Here is a 23,013-nt window from a genome sequence, read left to right as displayed (position 1 = left end):
GTCTGTCACCGTTAATAAATTCAGTGACAAATTCGTTCTTGTATTTTTTACACTTCTATAAACTAAATTTTATATTTTTATATTTAAAAATACATTTATTAGTCAATTATATATATTTAAAGACAAAAATCATTATTTATTTTTTATTTTAATGATTGATGATGCATACATACATAAGAAAACAGTTAGCAACAAAAATACTCAACAAAGCGTCAACAAGCAAACCACAGCGCACTTTTCTGAGTCTGACTGGCTCCCGCGTCTCCATACATAACGACAAACTTTATCTTTCACCTCGCAGATCCCAATGCCCCTTTCCCTTCCTTTTGTTTTTTGTTTTTTTTTTTCATTTGTTTAACTTCAAAATCGTAGTTATCGTGTTTGTAATATTAACAACGACTCTTCTTCTCGCTAAGCCTTTCTTTCCATCTTTCCTTGGCTTAGCGGGAACATCTTCATTTTTTTATTATTTCCTTTCATCTCATTCCCTTATTTAAAACTTTTGTCTCTCCGCAATAATAATAATAATAATAATAATAATAATATTTTCCCACATTTCTTTTGACCCTTTTTTTTTTTCGTATCCAATCTGCTTCCGGAGAATCGTTTCTTCCCCCTGGAATCGAAGATTTGATTTTCAAAACCCCATTCGATTGATTATTTGAGTAATAATTGTGTTTATTAATTTTTATTCAACCTTCCTGATGGAATGATCTTCAAATCGAATGTACAGTTGTGCAGTTATGCCGTTTTTCATTTGATTGTACTTGGGAACTTTTGTTGATATTATTCTTTAACTGGTTCCTTGTTTTATCCATGATTTATTCATTTTTATGTACTAGCTTGGGTGTTTTATGCAAAATCAATTTCTTTACATTTATATGCTTTTCTTAAGTCTACCTCTAGACATACCCAATTGTAAAAATCCTTGCCTATGATGCTATCATAAAAAGGCCACCTTGTACTGTGTAAACTCTTGTAGAGTACTTGATCTCTTAAGGGTGTCATTGGCTTGTGAGAATAGAAATATATACTTTTCATCTTTTGGTCTAAGGATGGATCATATAAATAACGAGGCTAGTGTTGACCCTTTTGCGATTGGCCCTTCTAGCATTCTTGGTAGAACAATTGCTTTCAGGGTTCTCTTCTGCAAGTCTATCTCACAATTGAGGCATCATATACATTTTGTGTTGTTGGATATCTTGAAAAGATTTTGGGGATTTTGGGGACCCATTGTGTCATGGTTGCATCCAAGAAACCCGCAGGGGATATTGGCAATGATGACAATAATTGCTGTCTTGTTGAAACGTTACAGCAGTGTGAAGGTGAGGGCCGAGATAGCATATAGGCAGAATTTTTGGAGAAATATGATGCGAGCTGCATTGACCTATGAGGAGTGGGCTCATGCAGCCAAGATGATTGATAGAGAGACACCAAAGATGAATGAATCAAAAGACCTTTATGATGTGGAGTTGGTGAGTAACAAGCTTCAAGAGCTTCGCCATCGCAGGCAAGAGGGGTCTCTTAGAGATATAATATTTTGTATGCGTGCAGATCTTGTTAGGAATCTAGGTAATATGTGTAATCCAGAGCTACACAAAGGTAGGCTTCAGATGCCAAGACTAATCAAGGAGTATATTGATGAGGTATCAACTCAATTGAGAATGGTTTGCAACTCTGATTCAGAGGAGCTTGCATTGGAAGAAAAGCTTTCTTTCATGCATGAAACTAGACACGCATTTGGGAGGACTGCTTTGTTGTTAAGTGGAGGTGCTTCCCTTGGAGCTTTTCATGTTGGTGTGGTTAAAACACTGGTTGAACATAAACTTTTGCCTAGGATAATTGCTGGTTCAAGTGTAGGATCCATTATGTGTTCTATTGTTGCCACTAGGTCTTGGCCTGAGCTCCAAAGCTTTTTTGAGGATTCATTGCACTCATTACAGTTTTTTGATCAAATGGGTGGGATTTTTACAGTTGTGAAGAGGGTAACAACATATGGTGCAGTTCATGAGATCAGACAGTTGCAAATGTTGTTGAGGAATCTAACAAGCAATCTTACATTTCAAGAAGCATATGACATGACGGGTCGAATTCTCGGAATTACAGTTTGCTCCCCGAGAAAGCATGAACCACCCAGATGTCTTAACTACTTGACTTCACCTCATGTTGTTATATGGAGCGCAGTCACTGCTTCTTGTGCCTTTCCTGGCCTTTTCGAGGCTCAGGAATTGATGGCAAAGGATAGAAGTGGAGAGATTGTTCCTTACCATCCACCATTTAATTTGGGTCCTGAAAAGGGTTCCACTTCAGTGCGCCGTTGGAGGGATGGTAGCTTGGAGATGGATTTGCCTATGATGCAATTGAAAGAGCTCTTCAATGTCAATCATTTTATAGTTAGTCAGGCCAATCCTCACATTGCCCCATTATTGAGATTCAAAGAAATTATCCGAGCTTATGGAGGTAATTTTGCAGCAAAGGTATGTTCATGGACTTGGACCTCTATGAATGAGAACACATACATGTTGTTATGTCTGTTTAATGTCATATTTTTTTTCTAAAATGAATTTTTTCACTTCTACATTTTTTCATTAACTTGGTCTCTGTCTAGGATAGTAAAATAGACTCAAATCCTATGATATTCACAAAAATGTCTACAAGTGAGGATATAGTAATTATTCACTTATTGGACTTGGGGATGGAGATATATTTTTATCCATATTTTTTTTTTAGGAATGAATGTAGTTACAGGTACTATAATACTTCACCCGCTATATATATATATATATATATTACTTAAGTAAATAATTTATATTATATATATATTTTTTATAAAAAATAAATTATATTTTTCTAATTTTATGACTAACACTAACGGTCTAACAAAGAGTAGTAAACCCTAATTCAACATATCTTATGTAAAATTTGTTTTAAATTCTATTTACTTTTATGTATGAATTTATAAAGTTGTTGATAAGTTCTTTTTAAGATCAACTTTCAAATGTGAACCAATATTTCATGTTGTTAGGTACTTCAAATTAGTACGGTAGATTTGTACCTACTTAATAACTTATATTTGTAATGTTAAATGATTATTTTTGTAATGTTATTTATTTATGACTTAAGTTTAGATAGATCAATGTTATGTTTGTTTATTTTAATATTATGTGTGGATATTTTTAATGTTATGTTTAGATTATTTAAAAGTAAATTTTCAATTTAATTATAATAATTTTTTAATTAATTTATTTTTATTGATTTATTAACTTTATACATAAGTAAAATGCAGATACAAGTATAGTATATAAATATCCGGTGGATACAAGAATGTGGATTAAGATTATTACCCGCGCAGCTATGGGGCCGGGTACGTGTATCTTTTTAAGACGTGGGTATGAGAATGAATACGATAGGACCCTACCCAAATCCTATCCATTGCCATCCGTATCTCTGTCCCTAACTAAAAACTCCATTTCGTGTGAATTGATGAGTAAACGGTTCCTTGCTGTTAGACTAACAACTTAGAACACCATTTGATTCTTACAGCTGATGACCCCATGTAGGGGGGAAATGCTTGGTTGTTGTTGTACTGATGACTGTGATTTGGTTGTGTTTTGCATGTTTGCTTATTTGAGTCCGTCAGTCTGTGAAATCTCACGCTCTAAGTATTTACTATTTCTTGGTTAAATCACCATGGAGTTTTATTGCCTCTACTATTCCACTCCCAACCAATTTCAAGGGAAAATTGATGCCTGCAGATTTTAGAGAGCTAAAACATACAAACTGCCATTGTCATTTACTTGCACAAACATACAACTTATCTTTTTGATGTCTTGTGGTTTAATCCAATAAGCAGGTGGTTCATTAGCGTCTTAGCACCATTGCTTTGATTTTTAAACAGAGTAACTGGCTGGCCCTTTAGCAGCATCTGTATGTTGAAATAGTGGTAAAATTTTCTTAGGAATATGTTACCACTTATTTGCAAACTTACCGCAGGCATGACTTCCAACCTCAATATTGACTGGCATGTATGGAATTCTTTAGTTCAAAATATGCATTGTAACTTTTATGTAACCCCTCCTCCCCAACTTGATTGGAAAATAGTGGCATTTTTCAACATTTGTTGCAATAAGCATCATACTTGTTTGCCATTGGATTCTTCAGTATGTTGCTGCACAACTATTCTAAATATGCAACAATTATAATCCAATGTGGTTTTCAACTCTGCAGCTTGCTCATCTAGCAGAGATGGAGGTGAAACATAGATGTAATCAAGTACTGGAACTCGGCTTTCCATTAGGTGGACTAGCCAAACTGTTTGCTCAAGACTGGGAGGGTGATGTAACAGTTGTTATGCCTGCAACTCCTGCCCAAGTATGTCCATAGAACAATTAAATACTAGGGTTTGTTTGAAGATAAAAGAAATAACTAGTTGTGTTTATTAAAAATGGGTTTAGGAATTAGTGAGAAAAAGAATTATGCACTGCCAACGTAGTTATCCAATCACAAGCTACCATATATGATAAGTTTGTTGACTTTTAAAATAATTATCTTAAAGTAATTCAAATAGTGATTTGTGATTAGATGATCGGGTAAAATTATTTTACACGCGTAACCATTAAACTCTTAGAAATTTATTATTTTTATATCATTTATTGGGGACGATTCAATTGAATAGTTATTAACTTGTGTATGTTGTCTTTTTTTCCCTGATCCTCCTGCTCCAGTACTTAAAAATCATACAGAACCCTTCTTATGTAGAGCTTCAAAAGGCAGCTAACCAAGGCAGAAGATGCACCTGGGAGAAGCTTTCGGCCATGAAAGCAAATTGTGGAATTGAGCTTGCTCTTGATGAGTCTGTTGCAATTCTCAATCATATGAGACGACTCAAAAGAAATGCTGAGAGAACTGCTGCTGCTTCTCATGGTCTTCCCAGTACAGGCAAATTTAGTGGTTCAAGAAGAATTCCATCGTGGAACATCATTGCACGAGAGAATTCTACAGGCTCCCTAGAAGACCTTCATGCTGCTGCTGCTGCTACTTCCTCATTGCATCAAGGTGTTATTAGTCCCAGTGGAGCCACTGGTAAAAATTGGAAGTCCCACCGTAGCTTTCATGATGCAAGTGACAGTGAATCTGAAAGTGCTCATGACTTGAATTCTTGGACCAGATCTGGTGGGCCTTTGATGAGAACTACATCAGCAGATATGTTCATTGACTTTTTCCAGAACATAGAAGTTGATACCGAACTAAATAGAGGCAAGGTGACAAACACTACCACTAGCCCTCGTGATTTTCAGCATCACATTTCAAGGCACACAACACCTGATCATAATAGGTGGTGCTCTAAGAGAACAGAAATCGATCAGAAAGAAAATGGCAACAGGATGATTGCCATGAATGGATCTAACATAATGGTAACTGAAGGTGATCTTTTACAGCCTGAAAGGATCCATAATGGGATTGTGTTTAATGTTGTCAAGAAACAAGACTTTTTGACCCCTTCAAATAGGAATAATGATTATAATAGTTGTTGTAACAATGAAGTTGCTGAATGTGTACAAATTGAATTTCCAGGGAAGGAGGTGGATGCTCTTAGTTCAGCTTCCGAAAATGGCGATGATGGTTCCACAATGGCCAGGTCCCTAACTGAAAAACCAGATTATAATTCAACAAATCATTTCAGCAAAGATTTTGGTGAAGATCAAAGCATTGCTGACAATTAACTCCAAAAATTCCTTTATTAACTTTACTTTGGTGCTATTTCTGTTCATATTGTTAATAGTATTAGTATAGTATCAAATCTAGTCAAGGATCTCTGTAATATATATTTGGCTGAAATATAGCCCAAAAAATTTTATGCTCATGATTGCAAGGAAGAAATGTGGTTCCAAATACGGATGAAAATTTGAAAATCACCTGTCTTCCATTTCCTGTTCCCGACTCTATCCCCCAAACATGATACGTCAATTAAATTGCAGCTAATCTTTTATGTGGTTTCACGGAAGAGTAACGGCGTGCTTTTTTTCTTTCTTTCTTTCCTCCACGTTCTTGGTTCTCTCCTACGTTGTCAACTAGTGTTCCAACCCGGCAATACCTGAGTATTTATAGCTTTTAAATTTAAGATAAAATAAAATAATAAAATAATGATATTTTTTCATCCTTTTTATTATATATACTTTTAAATTTTTATAAAAAAATAGATTTACAATATATAAATACGATTGACTAATATGTGGAAAAGCTAACTCCATGGTTTATTTCTTAAGCATGTTTTCATTTTATTCATAAAAGTTAAAACTCAATATTTGTTAAGCATCTTTTTTTGTTAGTTATATTTATTGATAATAATAGCTTAGAATGTTGAGAAAACTTGAAATATATTTGAAATATTTCAGTGGAATTTTTAAACATAAAAAATTAATTATTTAATTGTAAATAAAATAAATTATATTTGAAATAATTAAAAATATGTATAACAATTTAATTAAATATATTTGTATTGAAATTGACTGATGTTTTAAAACACAGACAAAAAAGTTTAGTATTCAATTGTTATGTTATTTTATATAAACCATAGGATTTGATAATTATTCTGAATGAGTAAAATAAAACCATTTATTATTATTAAAAATAAATATAACATACATTTAAAATATTTTATTCTTATCAATTATAATTTAGTTGAGAGATAAAGTCTTTCCAAATTCTAAGAAAGAAAGATAAGTATCATGGGTAAAGACAAACAAAGAAAAATAAAATAATGATGAAGTGTAATAAAAAAATTATTATGACCAACATTGAAACATTACATCTGTAATAAAGAACATAAAAGTGAATCAAACAAACCAATATTAAAAATAAAGATATACTTAAGTATCAAGAAAAGTAAACAACTAAATTCAAAAAATAGAAGTAACAAAATACTAAAACATAAGTTAATAAAATGCATAATATCCAAGAACACTAGTAGCAGGACTACAAATTAAGTACTTCAATAATAAGCTCTATAAAGAAACATCTTCACCTGGATATAAGATTAAAAAAATTAACTAAGAATTATATAAATAAATATATATTGATATTAAGGAAAATAATAAGGTTTTTAGAATTAACCTTGTCGTCATCAGCATTTGAGTGGTAGTGAAAGCATGGATACAGAAGATAATCCTTATAACAAAGAAAATTAATTTCAATGCTAAATTGATCGAAAATAAAAAATATCTCAATCAACGTCCCTACAAATAAACAAAAGATTAACTCTATCACTCAACTGATAGAATCTATAAATCCTGCAAAGACCATGAGTTAAGAAGAATTTGTCATGGATGAATTCAAGTTCAACTTCATGAAATTTGGATTCACGATCTTTAAATTCAGTTGTTTTAAATTTCAGCAAATCCTTCAATTCATCACCATAAGAAAATGGAAATTGAATAATTTCCTAATTCATTCAAAAATAAGAAAAAATCAGAAAAATTTGAAAGATATATAATTTACTAAGAATAAAAAAAGAATCCAAATTGACATATTGTTTACCTTGTTAAGATCTATATTAACTTGAAATGTATGTGGTCCGAGAGAAATAACATTAACAATGTTACACTAAAGATCAATCAAAATAAAAGAAAATAATTAAAGATCAAAATAATATAATTCAATGATGAAATAAAAAATTTCAACACTTATTAATTTTAAGTCTAACCATATACACTATCATAATTTTTCTTATAAACTAAAAATATGAATAGAAATTTAGTAAAAATTATGAGTATATTGAATGAACCCAAAAAATAAAAACTTTGAATTCGGGACTGTAATTTCTCTTCCAAAAATTGGTATATCTTTAATTATTTTATTGTTTCAATGAATCTAATACTAATCTACATGCAGTACTCTAAAAAGTAAATATATATCTAGAGTTAATATAATCAATTAAAATAAATATATAATAATAGTTTCAGTTAAGTAGTATCTGTTAATATTAAAGATATAGTACCAAATATATGAAAAATTAGCATGACAAATGCTTATTCAACATGAATCAATACAAAATAAAGGTTATGAAAATAAAACAAAATAAAAAATATCAACAACGAAATAAAAAACACACTCATTTTCCTTATATATAAACATTTAATATAACAAATGATAAAATATTTTGGAAAAACAAAATATTTCTTCATCAATTTCATCTTGAATGTCTTGCTGAGGTGCAAAATCAAAGTACTTTGAACCATTTATTGGACATCTTGTATAAATCAATAAAATATAAAATAAAGTTATACAATAATTATCAAGCACGTAGTAAAAAAAAAAAGATAAATATTTCAAAACAATACCTGGTCTTGAAGATGCATTTACTCCGATGGCTTCAAAATCTCTTATTTGTTAAATGAAGGTGAAATGTCATCAATTTGAATAGGCTCTTGGGCGCTTCCACCATCTTTATCGTTGGCAGAAGAAGCAAATTGTGCAAGACGACAACTTCTGCAAACATTTCTAGGGGAAAGTGTAGTAGAACAGTTGCGGGAACCCTTGTGTCTTCCCATCTTAAACTCTGAAGCAGGAAAACGAAAAGGGATAGTGAAAAAGAATCGTTTATTTTTTGGGGAGGCTCTAGAATCTGATTACTGTTTATAAAATTTATAATGAATTGTTATTACTTTTAATTAATTCTAATTATTTATATTTAAATCTATTTATTTTAAAAACTTCAATGTAAAAATTTATTTTAAAATCTATTACACATGGCAAAAACTATTAATCTAACAATAAAAAATACTATTGTAATATTTACGTACATATATCAAAAAATATATTTTTAATATATAGTATGGTATAATTTTATTATTAATTTGTTTGTTATATAATATATTACATTGAAATTGATATATATATATATATATATAAATTTTCATATTTTATGCATTTGAATAAATAATTTATATAAATTTTTTTATATAATATCTCCAATTTTTATTGTTAACTAATTTTTTTAAAATACATTAAAAAAATTTAAATTTTTTTGTAACTTATACAGATTGTCATCAATCCGTATAACTTATACGAATTGACAATCTGAAAGAATCACACGAGTTGACAATCCGTAAGAAACACACGGATTTACAATCCATATGGTTGGCAATCCGTATGAGTCATACATATTACCAATACGTAAGAATCATACAGATTGTCAATACGTAAGAACTATACGGATTGACAATTCATATGATCCGTATGGATCATATAAATTATCAATTCGTATGACATATACAGATTGTTCGCAGATGTTAAAAACTAACCTCCTCTATCGTTTCCATCATAACACCCATCACCACAGACTCAATGTAGCAGGTAACCAACCACAGCGATAATGCACCTCAACAAAACCAACCACAACGAAAGGAGGAGCTCCGCCAACATCCAAGAAAGTGAATGGAGTAAGAAGAAAAGGAAAAAGGAAGGAACAAAGAAGAAGTAAAGAAGGGTAAACTTGAAATTATTGAAAATATGTTGGGTGTAGAAGAAATTGGACTGGTGCATGAAGAATAACCCTAAAATTAGATCAGAATATGAAAACGAAGAGTTTTATCTTATGGGTCTTGTCATACCCTAATTTCGTCTGGGGACTATCATTCATGGATATTTTGATTCTCGCTAGTCGAATTGAGCTATTCGATTCTAGTTACCATAGAAGACGAAAGATCATTTGATGTTTTGGTCAAGGATACGAAAAATACCCAAAGGGGAGGGCAAAAGAGTTATTTTAAGTTTTTTTCTAAACCCTGGCTCGCCTGGGCCCCTAAATGGCTTAGGGGTGAAGTAACCAACTCGCCTGGGCGAGCAAGGTTACTTCAGGTTGAAGTAAGGCGAGTTGCCAAAAGGGTCATTTTAAGATTTTTTCTTAACCCTGGCTCGCCCATGCTAGCCTTTGGCTCGCCTGGGCCCCCAAATGGCTTAGGGGTGAAGTAACCAACTCGCTTGGGCGAGCAAGGTTACTTCAGGTTGAAGCAAGGCGAGTTTCCATCACTCCTAATGCCATCTTTTGCTCTAAATAGGTGTGAGAGAGGCTGAGTAAAGGTTTCCAAGGTCCAGCATTGAGAGAAATTGAGAGAACTCAGAGAGAAGAAGAAGAAAGAAGAGAAAAACGAGGTTGAGGCGCTACCGAATTGTGACTGTAATCGACTTCTACATTGTTCTTCGTTCGTCATCCGGTTAGTTTTTGTTTTAAGTATTTGAATGCAATCTACACACCCTTAGGGGTCCTCTTTCTTGTTTTGTGCATCTTCATCTCCTTCTTCTATCATCAGTAATCTCATTTTCTTCTTGTAAAGTAAGTTTTAATCGATCATTAGTACCGCAAGTTATCTTTAAAAAAGATTGAAGGTTAATAAGCAAAACCAAAATAAAACAAACTCATAAACTTCATTTAATCAAATATCATTTGAGATCGTTTCAAGGTCCAACGCCTAAACGATTCTCTTCGCTTTTCATCAAACATCACTTGAGGTCGTTTTAAGGTCCAACGCCTTAACGATTCCCTCCGCTTTTCAAATTTTTAAAACATCATTTCAAGGTCCAACGCCTTAAATGAATTTCATTTGCAATTAAAATCGATCTTTCAAAAAAACATAAAATCAATGTAACACATAAACTTTCAGACTTAAAGAACTAAGTAGGTCTAAATTCCTCATCGCACCTGAGGATACATAGGAGCAAGGGCAACACCCTTGTCGACCCCCCAAAAATAATAAACATAAAAGGGAAAATACATAATTTTGAAGTCATGTTTTACACACTCGATTAAAGGTTGTTGTCCCTTATGACGGGCACGTGGGGTGTTAATACCTTCCTCGTGCGTAAACAACTTTTGAACCCTTATTTTCAAAATTTGCAGACCTTTGTCTTTTTGATTTTTCTAACGTTTTTCCTCGAATAAACGTTGGTGGCGACTCCCATGCGTTTTCTTCATGAGAAGACGCACCTTTTTATTTCGCCTCGCCTTCCCGCCGAAGGGTAGGTTGCGACAGTTGGCGACTCCACTGGGGACCTGTTAGGAGTTAGGCCATTTAGTCAGTGTGCAATGCTTTTTATCATGACTTCTTCTTTATTTATGTTCCCTTTTCCCTTTTATCTTTTGTTTTGTCCATATTTGTATATAACCTTTGCTATGTTGTTGTGTTTGGTGTGTGTTTGTCTATCAATTACATTCATAGTTAGAAATATTTTCTTCTACGCACACATGGCACCTACACCTTGCACGCACATTGAGATATTAGGCCCTATACCTAGGTCTATGTGAGCCATAAGGAGTGGAGGTCGATCTGTGGTCATGCTGGGTCTCCGACTCGCTTGATAACAGTGAGGTCTCATCTAGAGTTTTCCTCTTTTGGTGATGTATTGTTGCTGATAGTCCCTATCGCCAAAATGTATTACCTAAGAGGATGATATGTCTAGAAGCCAATAAAGTTACATGAAACCACCCTTGCGAATTATCACTAGAAGTGGACTTTTGGATCCTTTCCATTAGGTTCCTGAATTATGGGGGGGCACATAGCAAACTCACTCTGGCATGTTCCTTGATCGCACCATGCATCTCTTCATGGAATCGTAATGGATATATCATTCCTGCATTTATCATTTATCATATTCATGCATTGCATTTGTATGAGTCATTGCATCATCATACATCTTTATTTAGCATGCTTTTGTTCTGCCAATTGCATACATTTTATTTTCACAGTTCACATGTTATGTTCACTCATGCATGATCCTTGCATTTTCCTCTACAAAAAAGACAAACAAAACAAAAACAAAAAAAAAGAACAAAAGAAAGTCACAATAAAGCATGAAAGTTTGCACCACATTCTTAGTTACATATGTTAGGTACCATGATGATAGCTATAAACCAACCATGTTGGGATTATACACTCATTTCTCTTTAAAAATGATTGAAAATTGTGTGAACATGGTACCTAATGCATGGTTAATTAACTAGGAAATGATGGTTCTTCGGGAATCTCATAATTACATTTGTCATGCATAACATAAGTATGTCCTAGTCATTCATCTCTATGATATATTGTCGAAGTATTGACCATCAAAATTTCTATTCCTTGGATTATGGGATTGAACCAAGCACATGTTTTTAAGGAAAAGTTCATCAAGTCAAGGTCAAGTATGGAAGTAACCAGCCTGCAAACATTGATCGTCAAGGTCATTAAGTCAAGGTCAAGTATAACATAAGTATGTGTCGCAACTTACCCTTCGGCGGGAGGGTGACGCGAGGGCTCACGGGTGCGTCCTCCATGGGAGGAAAATGCGCGGAATCGCCACCAACGTTTATTTGAGGAAAACGTCGGAAAAACCCGGAAAAGGTGTGGTCTACGAACTTTAAGTGTGAAAGGTTCGGGAGTTGTATTTACGCATGGGGAAGGTATTAGCACCCCACGCGTTCGTCACAAAGGACGACAGCCTTTAATCAAGTGTGCAAATATGACTTCAATTTGTTTTATTTTCCCTTTTTTACGTTTTTATGTATTTTTATGCCTTTTGTATTTTTTATCTTTTTGTGGTCGACAAGGGTATTTTCCTTGCTCCTACGTATTCCTCAATTGTGATAAGAAAATCAGACCTACATAGTTCTTTCAAAAGGGGCTAATCAAGTGATTCTTTTTACTTGGAAGGCGGTCATTTAAGGCGTTTGGACCTTTAAAATGATCCATTTTACTTGGTGAGAAAAGCTAAGGCGTTGGACCTCTAACCATCTCACGAGGTCGACAAAAGCGGGGTTTTTGCTCCTACGTATCCTCCATCGAAGAGGAAATCAGACCTACGTAGTTCTCGCAAAAGGCAGTAAAGTGATGTGTTGATTTTATGCTTTTGAACGATCCATGTTAACCGATAAAAGCAAAGAGGACCATTTAAGGCGTTGGACCTTAAAACGATTTTCAGTGATTTTTGCAGACAAAGCTTGATTTGTGAGTTGATTTTAGCCTTAGTTTCACTTTGGTTATTAGTCAATTCATTCAAGGAAACTTCCAAAGAAAAGGTCCGATCGATTTTTTTATTATTTTATTTAAAGATATTTTGATTATTTTATTATTATTTTGCCTTTTTTGGTTTAATCGAGGTCACAACGTGAACGATCGGTTATATTTTGTTTTAACAGTGATTAAACGAGATTACAACACAAATGATCAGTTGAAATTCATTTTATCATTTATTAGGCGAGAAAACGGCTTAAACGATCGGTCAAAGCTCCTTAAAAATGGAAGAAAAGAAACCGAAATTGAACGAAATAAAGATGAAAGCAAAAAAAAACAAGAAATGAATTAAAAAGTCTCGGATATGGAAACTTACCCATTGAAGAACGAAGAACGGATGAAGAACAGAGGAAAACCTTCACGGATTTGCTTACGGAAACATCTCAGAATCGTTACGGAAGCACCTCGGCTTGGATTTTCTTAACGAAAACAATTTTTTTCACCCAAAACAGCTGAAATGCATAGCCAGGGGGATCAGGGACCCTTAGAACAACCCCCTTTTGCCTTTTTATAGGAAAAAGGGGGAGGAGGTTGCCGCTCAGCTCGCCCAGGCGAGCTGGGTTGCTTCCTCCAGAAGCAATACAGCCCAATTCAAAATTTCAAAATTGCTATTTGCACCCCCCATTTTGATAAGTTCACCCCCTTCTTTCGTAATTTACGGAAATGTTACGGAAGCTTTAAGAAAACCTATAGGACTTGATTTTATTCTTTTTCCTCTTCCTTCTCACCCATATTAAGTGAAATATGCTTATTTAGGGTTATGGGAATTTTGTGGCAGCATTACGGGTGTCCCGGAAGCCCATTTTTTAACAAAACGGGGGAGCTAGTTGCCACCTAGCTCGCCCAGACGAGCTAGGTTGCTTCCACCTTAAGCAAGAAATTTCCCAGCAACCTCTAGAAGGGCCCAAATTTGAAAATTACTATTTGCACCCCCATTTTACAAAATACACCCCCTTTGCCCCTTTGTTGCTGATTCTTTTTCCGTAACGTTACGGAACCTCACGAATTACGTAAAGATACTTGTTTTCTTTCCGTAATGTCATGAAACTTTACGGATTATGTAACCATCCCCTCTTCGACTTTTGGAATGTTACAGAACTTTACGGATTGCGCAATAATGTTTCCTTTCGACTCCCGACATGTCGCAGAACTTCATGGATTGCTTAACGATGGGTGTCAAGTTCCTCGAACCGGTCAAGCAAAGGTTGCATGCCATCAAACAATGGTCCCCGGACGAAATTAGGGTATGACAGTTGCCCCTCTTTACTTACCTTTTATCGGAGATAGAAGGAAAGTAATGATAAAACACTAATTTCGTCCGTCTTAGCCCTTTTCCGTAATTAATCTATGATGACTCCTGAAGGCCATCCTTTGCCCATCATGGGGATTTAATTGATCTCAATCACAATAGTTCCAACCCAAAACGATTTGAAATAATTGACTCCCGTCTCTCCTTCTTCTTTCTCTGCACAACACAAAACAAAACAAACAAACAAAAAATAACATAATATATACGTATACACATGTTTGGTGAAGGAACCGATTGGGAAAATAACAAAAACCGTATTTTCCCCTCACCGGAGGCTCCGTACTTGATAACTGAGGATGCATGAACAGCGCTAGGCAATCAATTCATGGGACTCCGAATAAGATTTGATGGTGGAGGATGCACGAACAGCGCTAGGCAATAAATTCGTGGGGCTTCGAATAAGATTTGATGGTGGAGGATGCACGAACAGCGCTAGGCAATCAATTCGTGGGGCTCCAGACTCGATGGTGGAGGATGCATGAATGGCAATCAATTCATGGGGCTCCAGACTCGATGGTGGAGGATGCATGAATGGCAATCAATTCATGGGGCTCCGAATAAGATTTGATTTTAGGACTGAATGGTCCACCGGGTTCTTTCACCTAAAAGGCGAACATGCTTTAGCAAGAAAAAAATAAATCATTCATGAGTGCACCATATTTTAGAGAAACAATATGCTTATGCCAAAATAGTTTTCCTTGTAACCGAAAATGAAGGGTAGGATGTCAACGTTTAGCTTTTAAATGAACATTCTAGGGAAACGTCGGGTCCAACTGAAACTGGGAATAAAATCACTCATAGTGTATAAAAACTCACACAGGTAAGTGTTTTACCCTAATTCCAAACCATAGCTGCACCATGACTTTATTTTGCACATGATTTCCTATCGAACCAAAAGATTACACGCGGGATCACGGATCAATAGGATTTTCTCGAGGGTAGTGTTTTTTTGGAGAGGAAGCTGGGTGTTTCGGTCTTTTACTCTTTGTTTATGTGGGGTGGGACATCGCCAGTTGGGAGCGACCTTGAATGACAATCCCAAAGGAAGAGCCACTTCAAAAATGGGTTTTCCCTTTGCCGGCGGTCATTTACCTCGCCGAAAATTTATCTGGTCCGAAGACCTTCTGTTCTCTTTCTTGGTTTCCTTTATTGATCGAGAATTATTCTGTTTTCCTCCGATCTTTTTTTTTTCTTTTTACTTTCTTCCGATCTTTGATCGGGAATCCTTCTTTTCCTTTTCTTTCATTTCTTCCTTTTCCTTTTTTTTCTTCCGATCTTTGATTGGGAATTCGGGTTTTAGCATTCACTATTCGCCCTCCCTTTAGGAGATTCAGCTGTCCTCTTCTTCGGGGGGAAGGATGAGGATTCTTTTCATGGGCCAAGGTTCAAGGTAGCTTAAGGTTGTGTCTCAACATGGTCTTTTCATTGTTCGTGCCCGATTTTGATATTTGGGGCTAAACAAATTCATGAGTCACGGTGTCAATTTTGGGTTAAACTTCCATATTATTTCCACGAGGCACGCGTAACAATGATGATTTGGAAACAACGTGCAAAATTAGTCATGCATACAGCTAGGTGGGTACTCAAGCATCCAGTTTATGGCATTGTGATACTAAGGCTTGGGATTTACACAAGTAGACCCAACGTTTCCAAATTATGTTCTTTCATTGGTTCAACGAATCCATCCATTCTTATCTCAGTTATTTTGGAAAATAAACTCTTAGCGTCAGTTTCTTGTTTCCAAAAGATATGTTTGCTCTCTACGAATGATTTATTCTTCCTATGACCATAACACGCCGACCTTCGATGTCTTTCTTTCTCTTTTCTTTTTGTTTCATTTTTTTCTATGCATGTTTGCAAAAAAAAAACTATACATCCATTGCTATCTATGAGAAAAGCTTTTTTCTCTGTACACCTACGTTCCTATACACGAAAAAAACTATTTTCTCTATATACACACGCGTTGAAAAACTCTTTCTCTTTATATCAACATGGTCTATATAAAACCTCTATTCCTTTTCAAAGATCTCTTTTTCCTTTTTCAATATACACTCGTTTATACAAAAAATTTCTTTATATACACTCATTGCTCATATACAAGAATTTCTTTTCACACATTGTTTATATACAAAAACTCTTTTCACACATTGTTTATATACAAAAAAAACTTTTCACACATTGTTTATATACAAAAACTTCTTTTCTTTTCTTTATATACAAATATGACATTTTTTTCACAACGTCTCTTTCTTTCTCTATTCTTGGCGTTATCATGACGTTTGTTCGTTTTATTTTAGGATGATGTTCCTAAATGAAAACTCTACACGGTTCCGGAATTTCAACAAATATTATCGACAATAACGAAATAAGCACTAACGCAAAAATCCAAACAAAATGTATGCACAAAACAAATGACAATCGAAACAACAAAACAAACGTTAGTCCCTCAAGTCATAGAAATAAGATAACATACAAATGACAAATGATGAAACATAAAACTGAAAAGAATACAAATCTGGGGATCCCACGGTCATGTGGCTCCGCATGCCACCGGACTCTTGGGTCACGGTAACAAAAGGTGGGGTGGTCGACAAAAGCAGGGCTTTTGCTCCTATGTATCCTCAATTTGTGATGAGGAACTCAGACCTACGTAGTTGTTGATAACTGTGAGACTAAAATGGTCTCAGTGTTTTCTTCACTAAAATGCGAACATGCTCTAGTAAAGAGACAAAACTTCCAACTGATAAGAGCAACATATGTTTTTTGGATGAAAAACAATGTGTCTAACGGGGAAGGAGAGTATGCTGATGAAATTTTCTCATAACCATAAATGAGATTTTGGATGTTAGCATTTCGTTTCTAAACGACCATTTAGAGGAAACACTGGGTTCAACAAAAATAGAAGAAAATCACTCAAAGTGTATCAATCTCACACAGATAAGTGTTTTATCCTAATTCCGAACCATAGACATGTCATGACTTGATTTTGTAAATTATTTCCTATCAAATCAAAGATTACATGTGTGATCATGGATTAATAGGACTTCTTCTTGGGAATGGGGGTTTTTTGGTGGGGAATTTGGCTTTGAGTGTTTTTGCCTTTTCCTTTTCTGTTTTTGTTTAGTGCGGGGCGAGAAAGTCGCACAGGATTTTGGTTGGCAATCAAAGGGAGAGGACCATTTTAGGTCGTGGTTTCCTTTCTTTTCTTGTTTACTTGGTGACAATTCCGTATTGTTCAGATATTGTCTGGTCCAAAGACCTTTATGCATATTTCTTCAGTTTTCTACCGATCTTTGATCGGGAACTTTCTTTTTTGCTTTTCTCCCACTCTTTGATTGGGAATTTTCTTTCTTTTTTTTTTTTGCTTTCTCCCACTCCTTGATTGGGAATTTTCCTTTTTTTTTGTTTTCTTCTGAGGGCAAGGATTGACATTCCCACCCTGGGTCAAGGTTTATGATAAGTTGGGATTTTGGCTCAAGGCTTGTAGAACAACTGGCCATGATATATGTCAGGGTTTGGCCAATGGTTCAGGGATAAAGGGGATGTCCCACATTATTTCCATGATACACATGCAACAATGATGATTAGGAAATTTTATGCAAAACTGGTCATGCATGCACCCATGTGGACACTCAAGCATCAAGTTTTTATGGTCATGTGACACTAGGGCTCAGGATTCATTTTCCCTATTTTAAGTCAACCCAGTGTTTCCAAAATATGCTCCTTTATCAATTTATGCATTCATCCGAGTCCATTTTGGGCGTTCGGGAAAATTTTCACAGCATTTACCCTTCATGTGTATACACATTTTTTTAAAAAAAAACTGATTATGATAAGTGAATCTTTTTTTCAAAGAAAAGTTGGAAGTTATTTCTCTTCAAAAGCATGTTGGCTTTTCAGCCGAAAGATATATTTTTTGTTCTCTTTTTGTTTTTGTTTTTTTTTTTCATGAGGTATTTTGCTACCTAAACACACACACACACACACACACACACACACACACACACACACACACACACACACACACACACACACACACACACACACACATATATATATATATATATATATATATTTTGTGAGATATGACTACCTTTCGAGCTTGTGCTTGTTTTATTTAAATTCCTAGGATCATGAACAATTAGGTGTGTCCTACTATGACTAGAGAGACAAAGGTGATCAAATAACAAGTAGAGATTTAAAAGGTACTAGGTTGTCTCCTAGTAGCGCTTCTTTAACGTCTTGAGCTGGATTCCTTATGACTTGTCGGTCACGGACCTAGTACTTTTCTTACCTTTGGCTTTGGAATTGGTCGCCTATTGGTCGGCCATGTGTCGTAGGCAACGCTTTAACCTTTTTGTGGATGAGGTGAGGTGAACTCTAGAGGTGGTGGCGGTGTGCCTATTGCCCACTGTCAGCCATCCTCAGGCTACTGTGGTGTCTCGCCCTGCGCCTGCCTGGGGGCGCAGTACTTCTTGATGAAAGCTCGATTAGTAGGGGGCCTGATGACCTTGCTGGGGGCGACAGGCACTCCGTAAAACTGACAGAGGCCCGTAATCAAAGCTGGCAACTCCAAGACCTTGTTAGACTTCTTCGGGTCCACTGGGTGTCTTGCGGGCGCGATCCCTGCAAAGAATAGATGACATCAGAAATCAGTTGAGCGATGTGCATACTTACCTATGTCATGATGGCGTGACCTTGCTGGGGGAAACAGGCACCCTGTAGGACTAACAGAGGCCCGTAACCAGAGCTGGAAACCCCAGGGCCCTGTTGGACTCCTCTGGGTCCACTGGGTGTCTTATGGGCACGATCCCTGCAAATAGTGGATGAGATCAAAAATCAGTTTAGCCACATGCATACTTACCTATGTCGGAACGGCACAGACCAACTGATACTTCTGCAAGGGGAGATCGGCATTGCGGTTGCTGGGCAGAATGTTGCTAAGTAGCAACATTATCTATATCTATGTAAGAGTGGTCATGTTGGTGCGCATGATCCGCATTCGTCTCTTTGCAGCGGCACGGGTGAAATCTTGCCCCGGTATGTATAGTAGCTGTGTGATAGCCTCCCTCTCTGGTTGTGCTCTCACAGTTGGTCACCCTCCAATATCAGGGGGTGGCGCAAGAACTGATAAAAGGAAACTACTGGCCCCTTAACCGGGAGCGCAAGTCTTGGTTAAGCATTTAAGGCCAGAGGACCTTAAATTCTCTTAAGGTGTGGATATGGAGCCCATTGAATGTGAGGACACGCAACCCTCTAAAGTCGGGGACGTGTCACCCTTTGAGGGCGTCCAGTCCTCTGGAGGGGAGGACGTGTAGTCCTCCGAAGGTGAGGGTACTAGTACCCAAGGGTCCACCCTTATGAGAAAGCAAGAGATTGACTCATTGAGAGGGCTCGTTGATTCCAAATTCAAAAGATTGGACATTAGAAGGAGGAAATCTATGCAGCTAACATGATTTTTAGGGATGCAGATGCATGCAACCTTTGTCGTGAAATTTGGTAAATGCGAACTTCATATGAAACAATGCAATGTAATGGAAAGTTGTATAATGATCATGACATTCTTTCCCTATTTTATGATTTTGATTTAATTTTTTTTGGAAAACACAGATTGACTGTCCTTTTGAAATAGGTGATAGTTCATGCAACCTTATTTATCTTTTGCAAATCTCTCCGGGAACTCCCTCAGAGTGTATGTTCTGTTTGATTTAGTCACTTGACCATTTTGGAGTGACGACCATGGAGTCGTTTGATGTTTAATCAATCCATTGAAATTCCAGGATTTCCCCCCCCCCCTTTTTTCTGTTTAAAAAACATCGACGGGTGAGAACTTTTGATCTGCCCCTATGTTCACTTGAGGCTCATGCATGATGCCCCTCATTGCCCCAGTGTAAGGCTTTGAGGTACCAATCATCGTCTTTCGTCATGACCTTGTAGCAGGGAACCTATTGGGTGGGAACTTCTAATCTGCCCCTAGGTTCACTTAAGGTTTATGCATGGTGCCTTTCATTGCCCTAGTGTAAGGCTTTGAGGTACCAATCGTTGTCTTTCGTCATGACCTTGTAGCAAGGAACCTATTGGGTGAGAACTTATAATCTACCCCTAGGTTCGTTTGAGGTTTATGCATGGTACCTTTCATTGCCCCAGTGTAGGGCTTTGAGGTACCAATCGTTGTCTTTCGTCATGACCTTGTAGCAAGGAACCTATTAGGTGAGAACTTCTAATCTGCCCCTAGGTTTGTTTGAGGTTTATGCATGGTGCCTTTCATTGCCCAAGTGTAGGGCTTTGAGGTATCCATTTTTGTTTTCACAACCTTGTAGCAAGGAAGAATGAAAGAGGCGGTTTGATTCTCGCAAAAAGAATTTTTCAAGGACGAGAAATAGTTTGAAGGATTTTTTTTAGTTGATGGATTAAGTCAAATGACTCCTATTCTTGATAACTCACTTCTCTAGGAATGATAAAATGAGGTCACATGAATGTCTATATTTTTACTTGAAAACACAGTCAATCAAATGCTTTTTTTTTTCTTTTATTTTGAAACTTATTTGTTTTGAACTTTACTCGTTGTTTTATGGCACCCCCACCAACGTGCAAGACGAGTAATCTCTGATTGAACGGTCTTGGATGTAAACACTCAGGAGCGCAGGTCGCTTGAGCAAACAGACCAATGGCTTGCACTCACATTCCGGTGGAAGTTGTATAAGCAAAGATGTGTTTGAGAGGATTCATCCATTTTATTTAGCATTGTAACTGTGGTTTATAATAATGGCGTAAACTTGAAAATCCTGATGAGTCATTAGAGACATCTAACAACAGCTTTCAAAATTGCCCCATGTGTGGTGTCGCTTGTCAATGTTAGGATTCACAAGCGATTCTCCTCAAATTTCAGCCAGCCCGCATCAATTAGACTTTGCACCTTGCGCTTCGAGGTTATACAGTGCTCAATGGAATGCCCCGGGGCTTCTCCATGACAAGCATACGTTGCATTCGAGTTGTATCCTCAGAAAATGGAGGTTGAGGAAACCTAGCAGGGGTTATGTCTACCATTGCATTATCAAGTAGATAAGGGAGTAAGTTAGCATAAGACACCAGAATTGGGGTGAATTCTATAGGCTCTTTGCTGCAAAATTCCTTCCTTGGTTGGTGTTTTGGTTCATGCTAAAGGTGGTGTTCATGATTGGAAGTGCGGTAGACAGGCTTTGTGGTTGATTTAGGGATGACCTTTGTGGATAACTGGGTGGTGGGTAAGGAGAAGGTTTGTTATTGGCTGAGTAATGACATTGTTGGGTTGATGGGAAACTTGGTTGTATAGGAATGGCAGTCACAGCATGGGTTTTTCCCTCATTCTCACCCTCTTCATTTGCCCTAGTTTTCTCATTCGTCCAAGCAAGATGATTAAATTTGCCTCTTTTCATACCTACTTTGATCCTTTCGTCGGTGAAAACTAAATCAGCAAAGCTTGAAGGTGTGTAGCCCACCATCTTTTCATAGTAGAAAACTGGTAATGTGTCTACTATCATTGTTATCATTTTTTTCTCCTTCAATTAGGTGCCACTTGAGCTGCCAGATCTCTCCACCTTTGGGCGTATTCTTTGAAAGATCTGTGCCCCTTTTTGCACATGTTCTGTAGTTGCATCCTATCCGGAACCATATCAAAATTGTACTGATACTGCCTGACGAAGGCAACCATTAGGTCCTTCCAAGAATGGACTCAGGAAGATTCCAAGTTAGCATACCAGGTAACAGCTACCCCAGTAAGACTTTCTTGGAAGAAATGTATCAACAATTCCTCATCTTTTGCGTATGCCCCCATCTTTCGACAATGCGTCTTTAGGTGGTTCTTGGGGCAAGTAGTCCCCTTGTACTTGTCAAAGTCCGACACCTTGAACTTGGGAGGGGTGATGATATTGGGTACTAGGAACAACTGTTCTAGGTTAGCAAAAGCATAATCTTCACCTCCTTCAATGGCCCTGAGCCTTTCCCCTGGATGATCCAACTTTCCCATTTCTGCCATAGCATGAGGGTTTTTACCCCCTATGGAATGCAAGAGGTGTGGTTGTGGGTGATACTGAGGGCCCTCCAATGTGTTTTGCAGGGGTATATCACCAACTGCTTGCCCTTCAGTGGCATATCCGAGGCAAGGCTCGAAGTCGGCTAGATTGTGGTGAGGAATTTCATGTGTCCCCCCCACGGTTTAAGAGACATGTGCATGATCAATTTGGGGTTGTTGGCTCTCAATGGGTATAGGAGTGGAGTTATTGACATTCTCATTGGGAGTGTACGCCACATTGGGTGGCATATAGTTGAGAGGCAAGCCATATGGCGAGAAGGCGTGCTTGTTTTGAATTTGCACATCATGGGGGCCGCCCGTACTTCCCAAATCTTTGCCTACCATATCTAAGGTTGGATGATTCATTTGGTTGATGCCTGATGGGGACGTCGGGTTCACCTTAACAACAGCGCTGGTAGCGGCAACTGCAACCGCATTGGCTTCCATTATCTTCTTCATGCTCATCATGGCCTCCATCATTGTGGCCATTTGCTCTTTCATGGCCTCCATGTCAGCCTTCATCTGCTCTTGCACCTCCTCTACTTCACCCATTACTCTAGCTCTAACACAGGTTCGGTAAGGCCGCCGTAAAGCGTGTTCTTTTCTTT

At 36.7% G+C, this 23,013-nt stretch overlaps 1 protein-coding gene across 2 annotated transcripts; it reads left to right on the top strand.

Annotated features, from left to right (window-relative positions):
- The first annotated feature begins 283 nt into the window (after positions 1-283).
- Positions 284-5,926, top strand: SDP1 (triacylglycerol lipase SDP1). 2 transcript variants are annotated; one of them, XM_006588902.4, is made up of 4 exons: positions 284-2,477; positions 4,228-4,371; positions 4,725-5,424; positions 5,575-5,926. In XM_006588902.4, the coding sequence occupies exons 1-4, from the start codon at positions 1,056-1,058 to the stop codon at positions 5,721-5,723; spliced, it is 2,415 nt and encodes an 804-aa protein (XP_006588965.1). In that variant the 5' UTR covers positions 284-1,055; the 3' UTR covers positions 5,724-5,926. The 2 variants fall into 2 exon arrangements, with proteins under 2 accessions (XP_006588965.1, XP_003537271.1); XM_003537223.5 differs by having other exon boundaries at positions 286-2,477; positions 4,725-5,925.
- The last annotated feature ends 17,087 nt before the right edge of the window (positions 5,927-23,013 follow it).

Source organism: Glycine max, chromosome 10 (assembly GCF_000004515.6).
Source record: "Glycine max cultivar Williams 82 chromosome 10, Glycine_max_v4.0, whole genome shotgun sequence".
Taxonomy (NCBI): domain Eukaryota; kingdom Viridiplantae; phylum Streptophyta; class Magnoliopsida; order Fabales; family Fabaceae; genus Glycine; species Glycine max.
The sequence above is the reverse complement of the archived record's forward strand: the minus strand, read 5'-3'. Positions and strand labels throughout refer to the sequence as shown.

Bases quoted from the DNA above. Each gene is read 5' to 3' on its own strand.
- SDP1 (XM_003537223.5), top strand. From the start codon at position 1,056: ATGGATCATATAAATAACGAGGCTAGTGTTGACCCTTTTGCGATTGGC. The intron at 2,478-4,227 runs GTATGTTCATGG...TCAACTCTGCAG, and splicing joins GAGGTAATTTTGCAGCAAAG to CTTGCTCATCTAGCAGAGAT. The intron at 4,372-4,724 runs GTATGTCCATAG...CTCCTGCTCCAG, and splicing joins TGCCTGCAACTCCTGCCCAA to TACTTAAAAATCATACAGAA.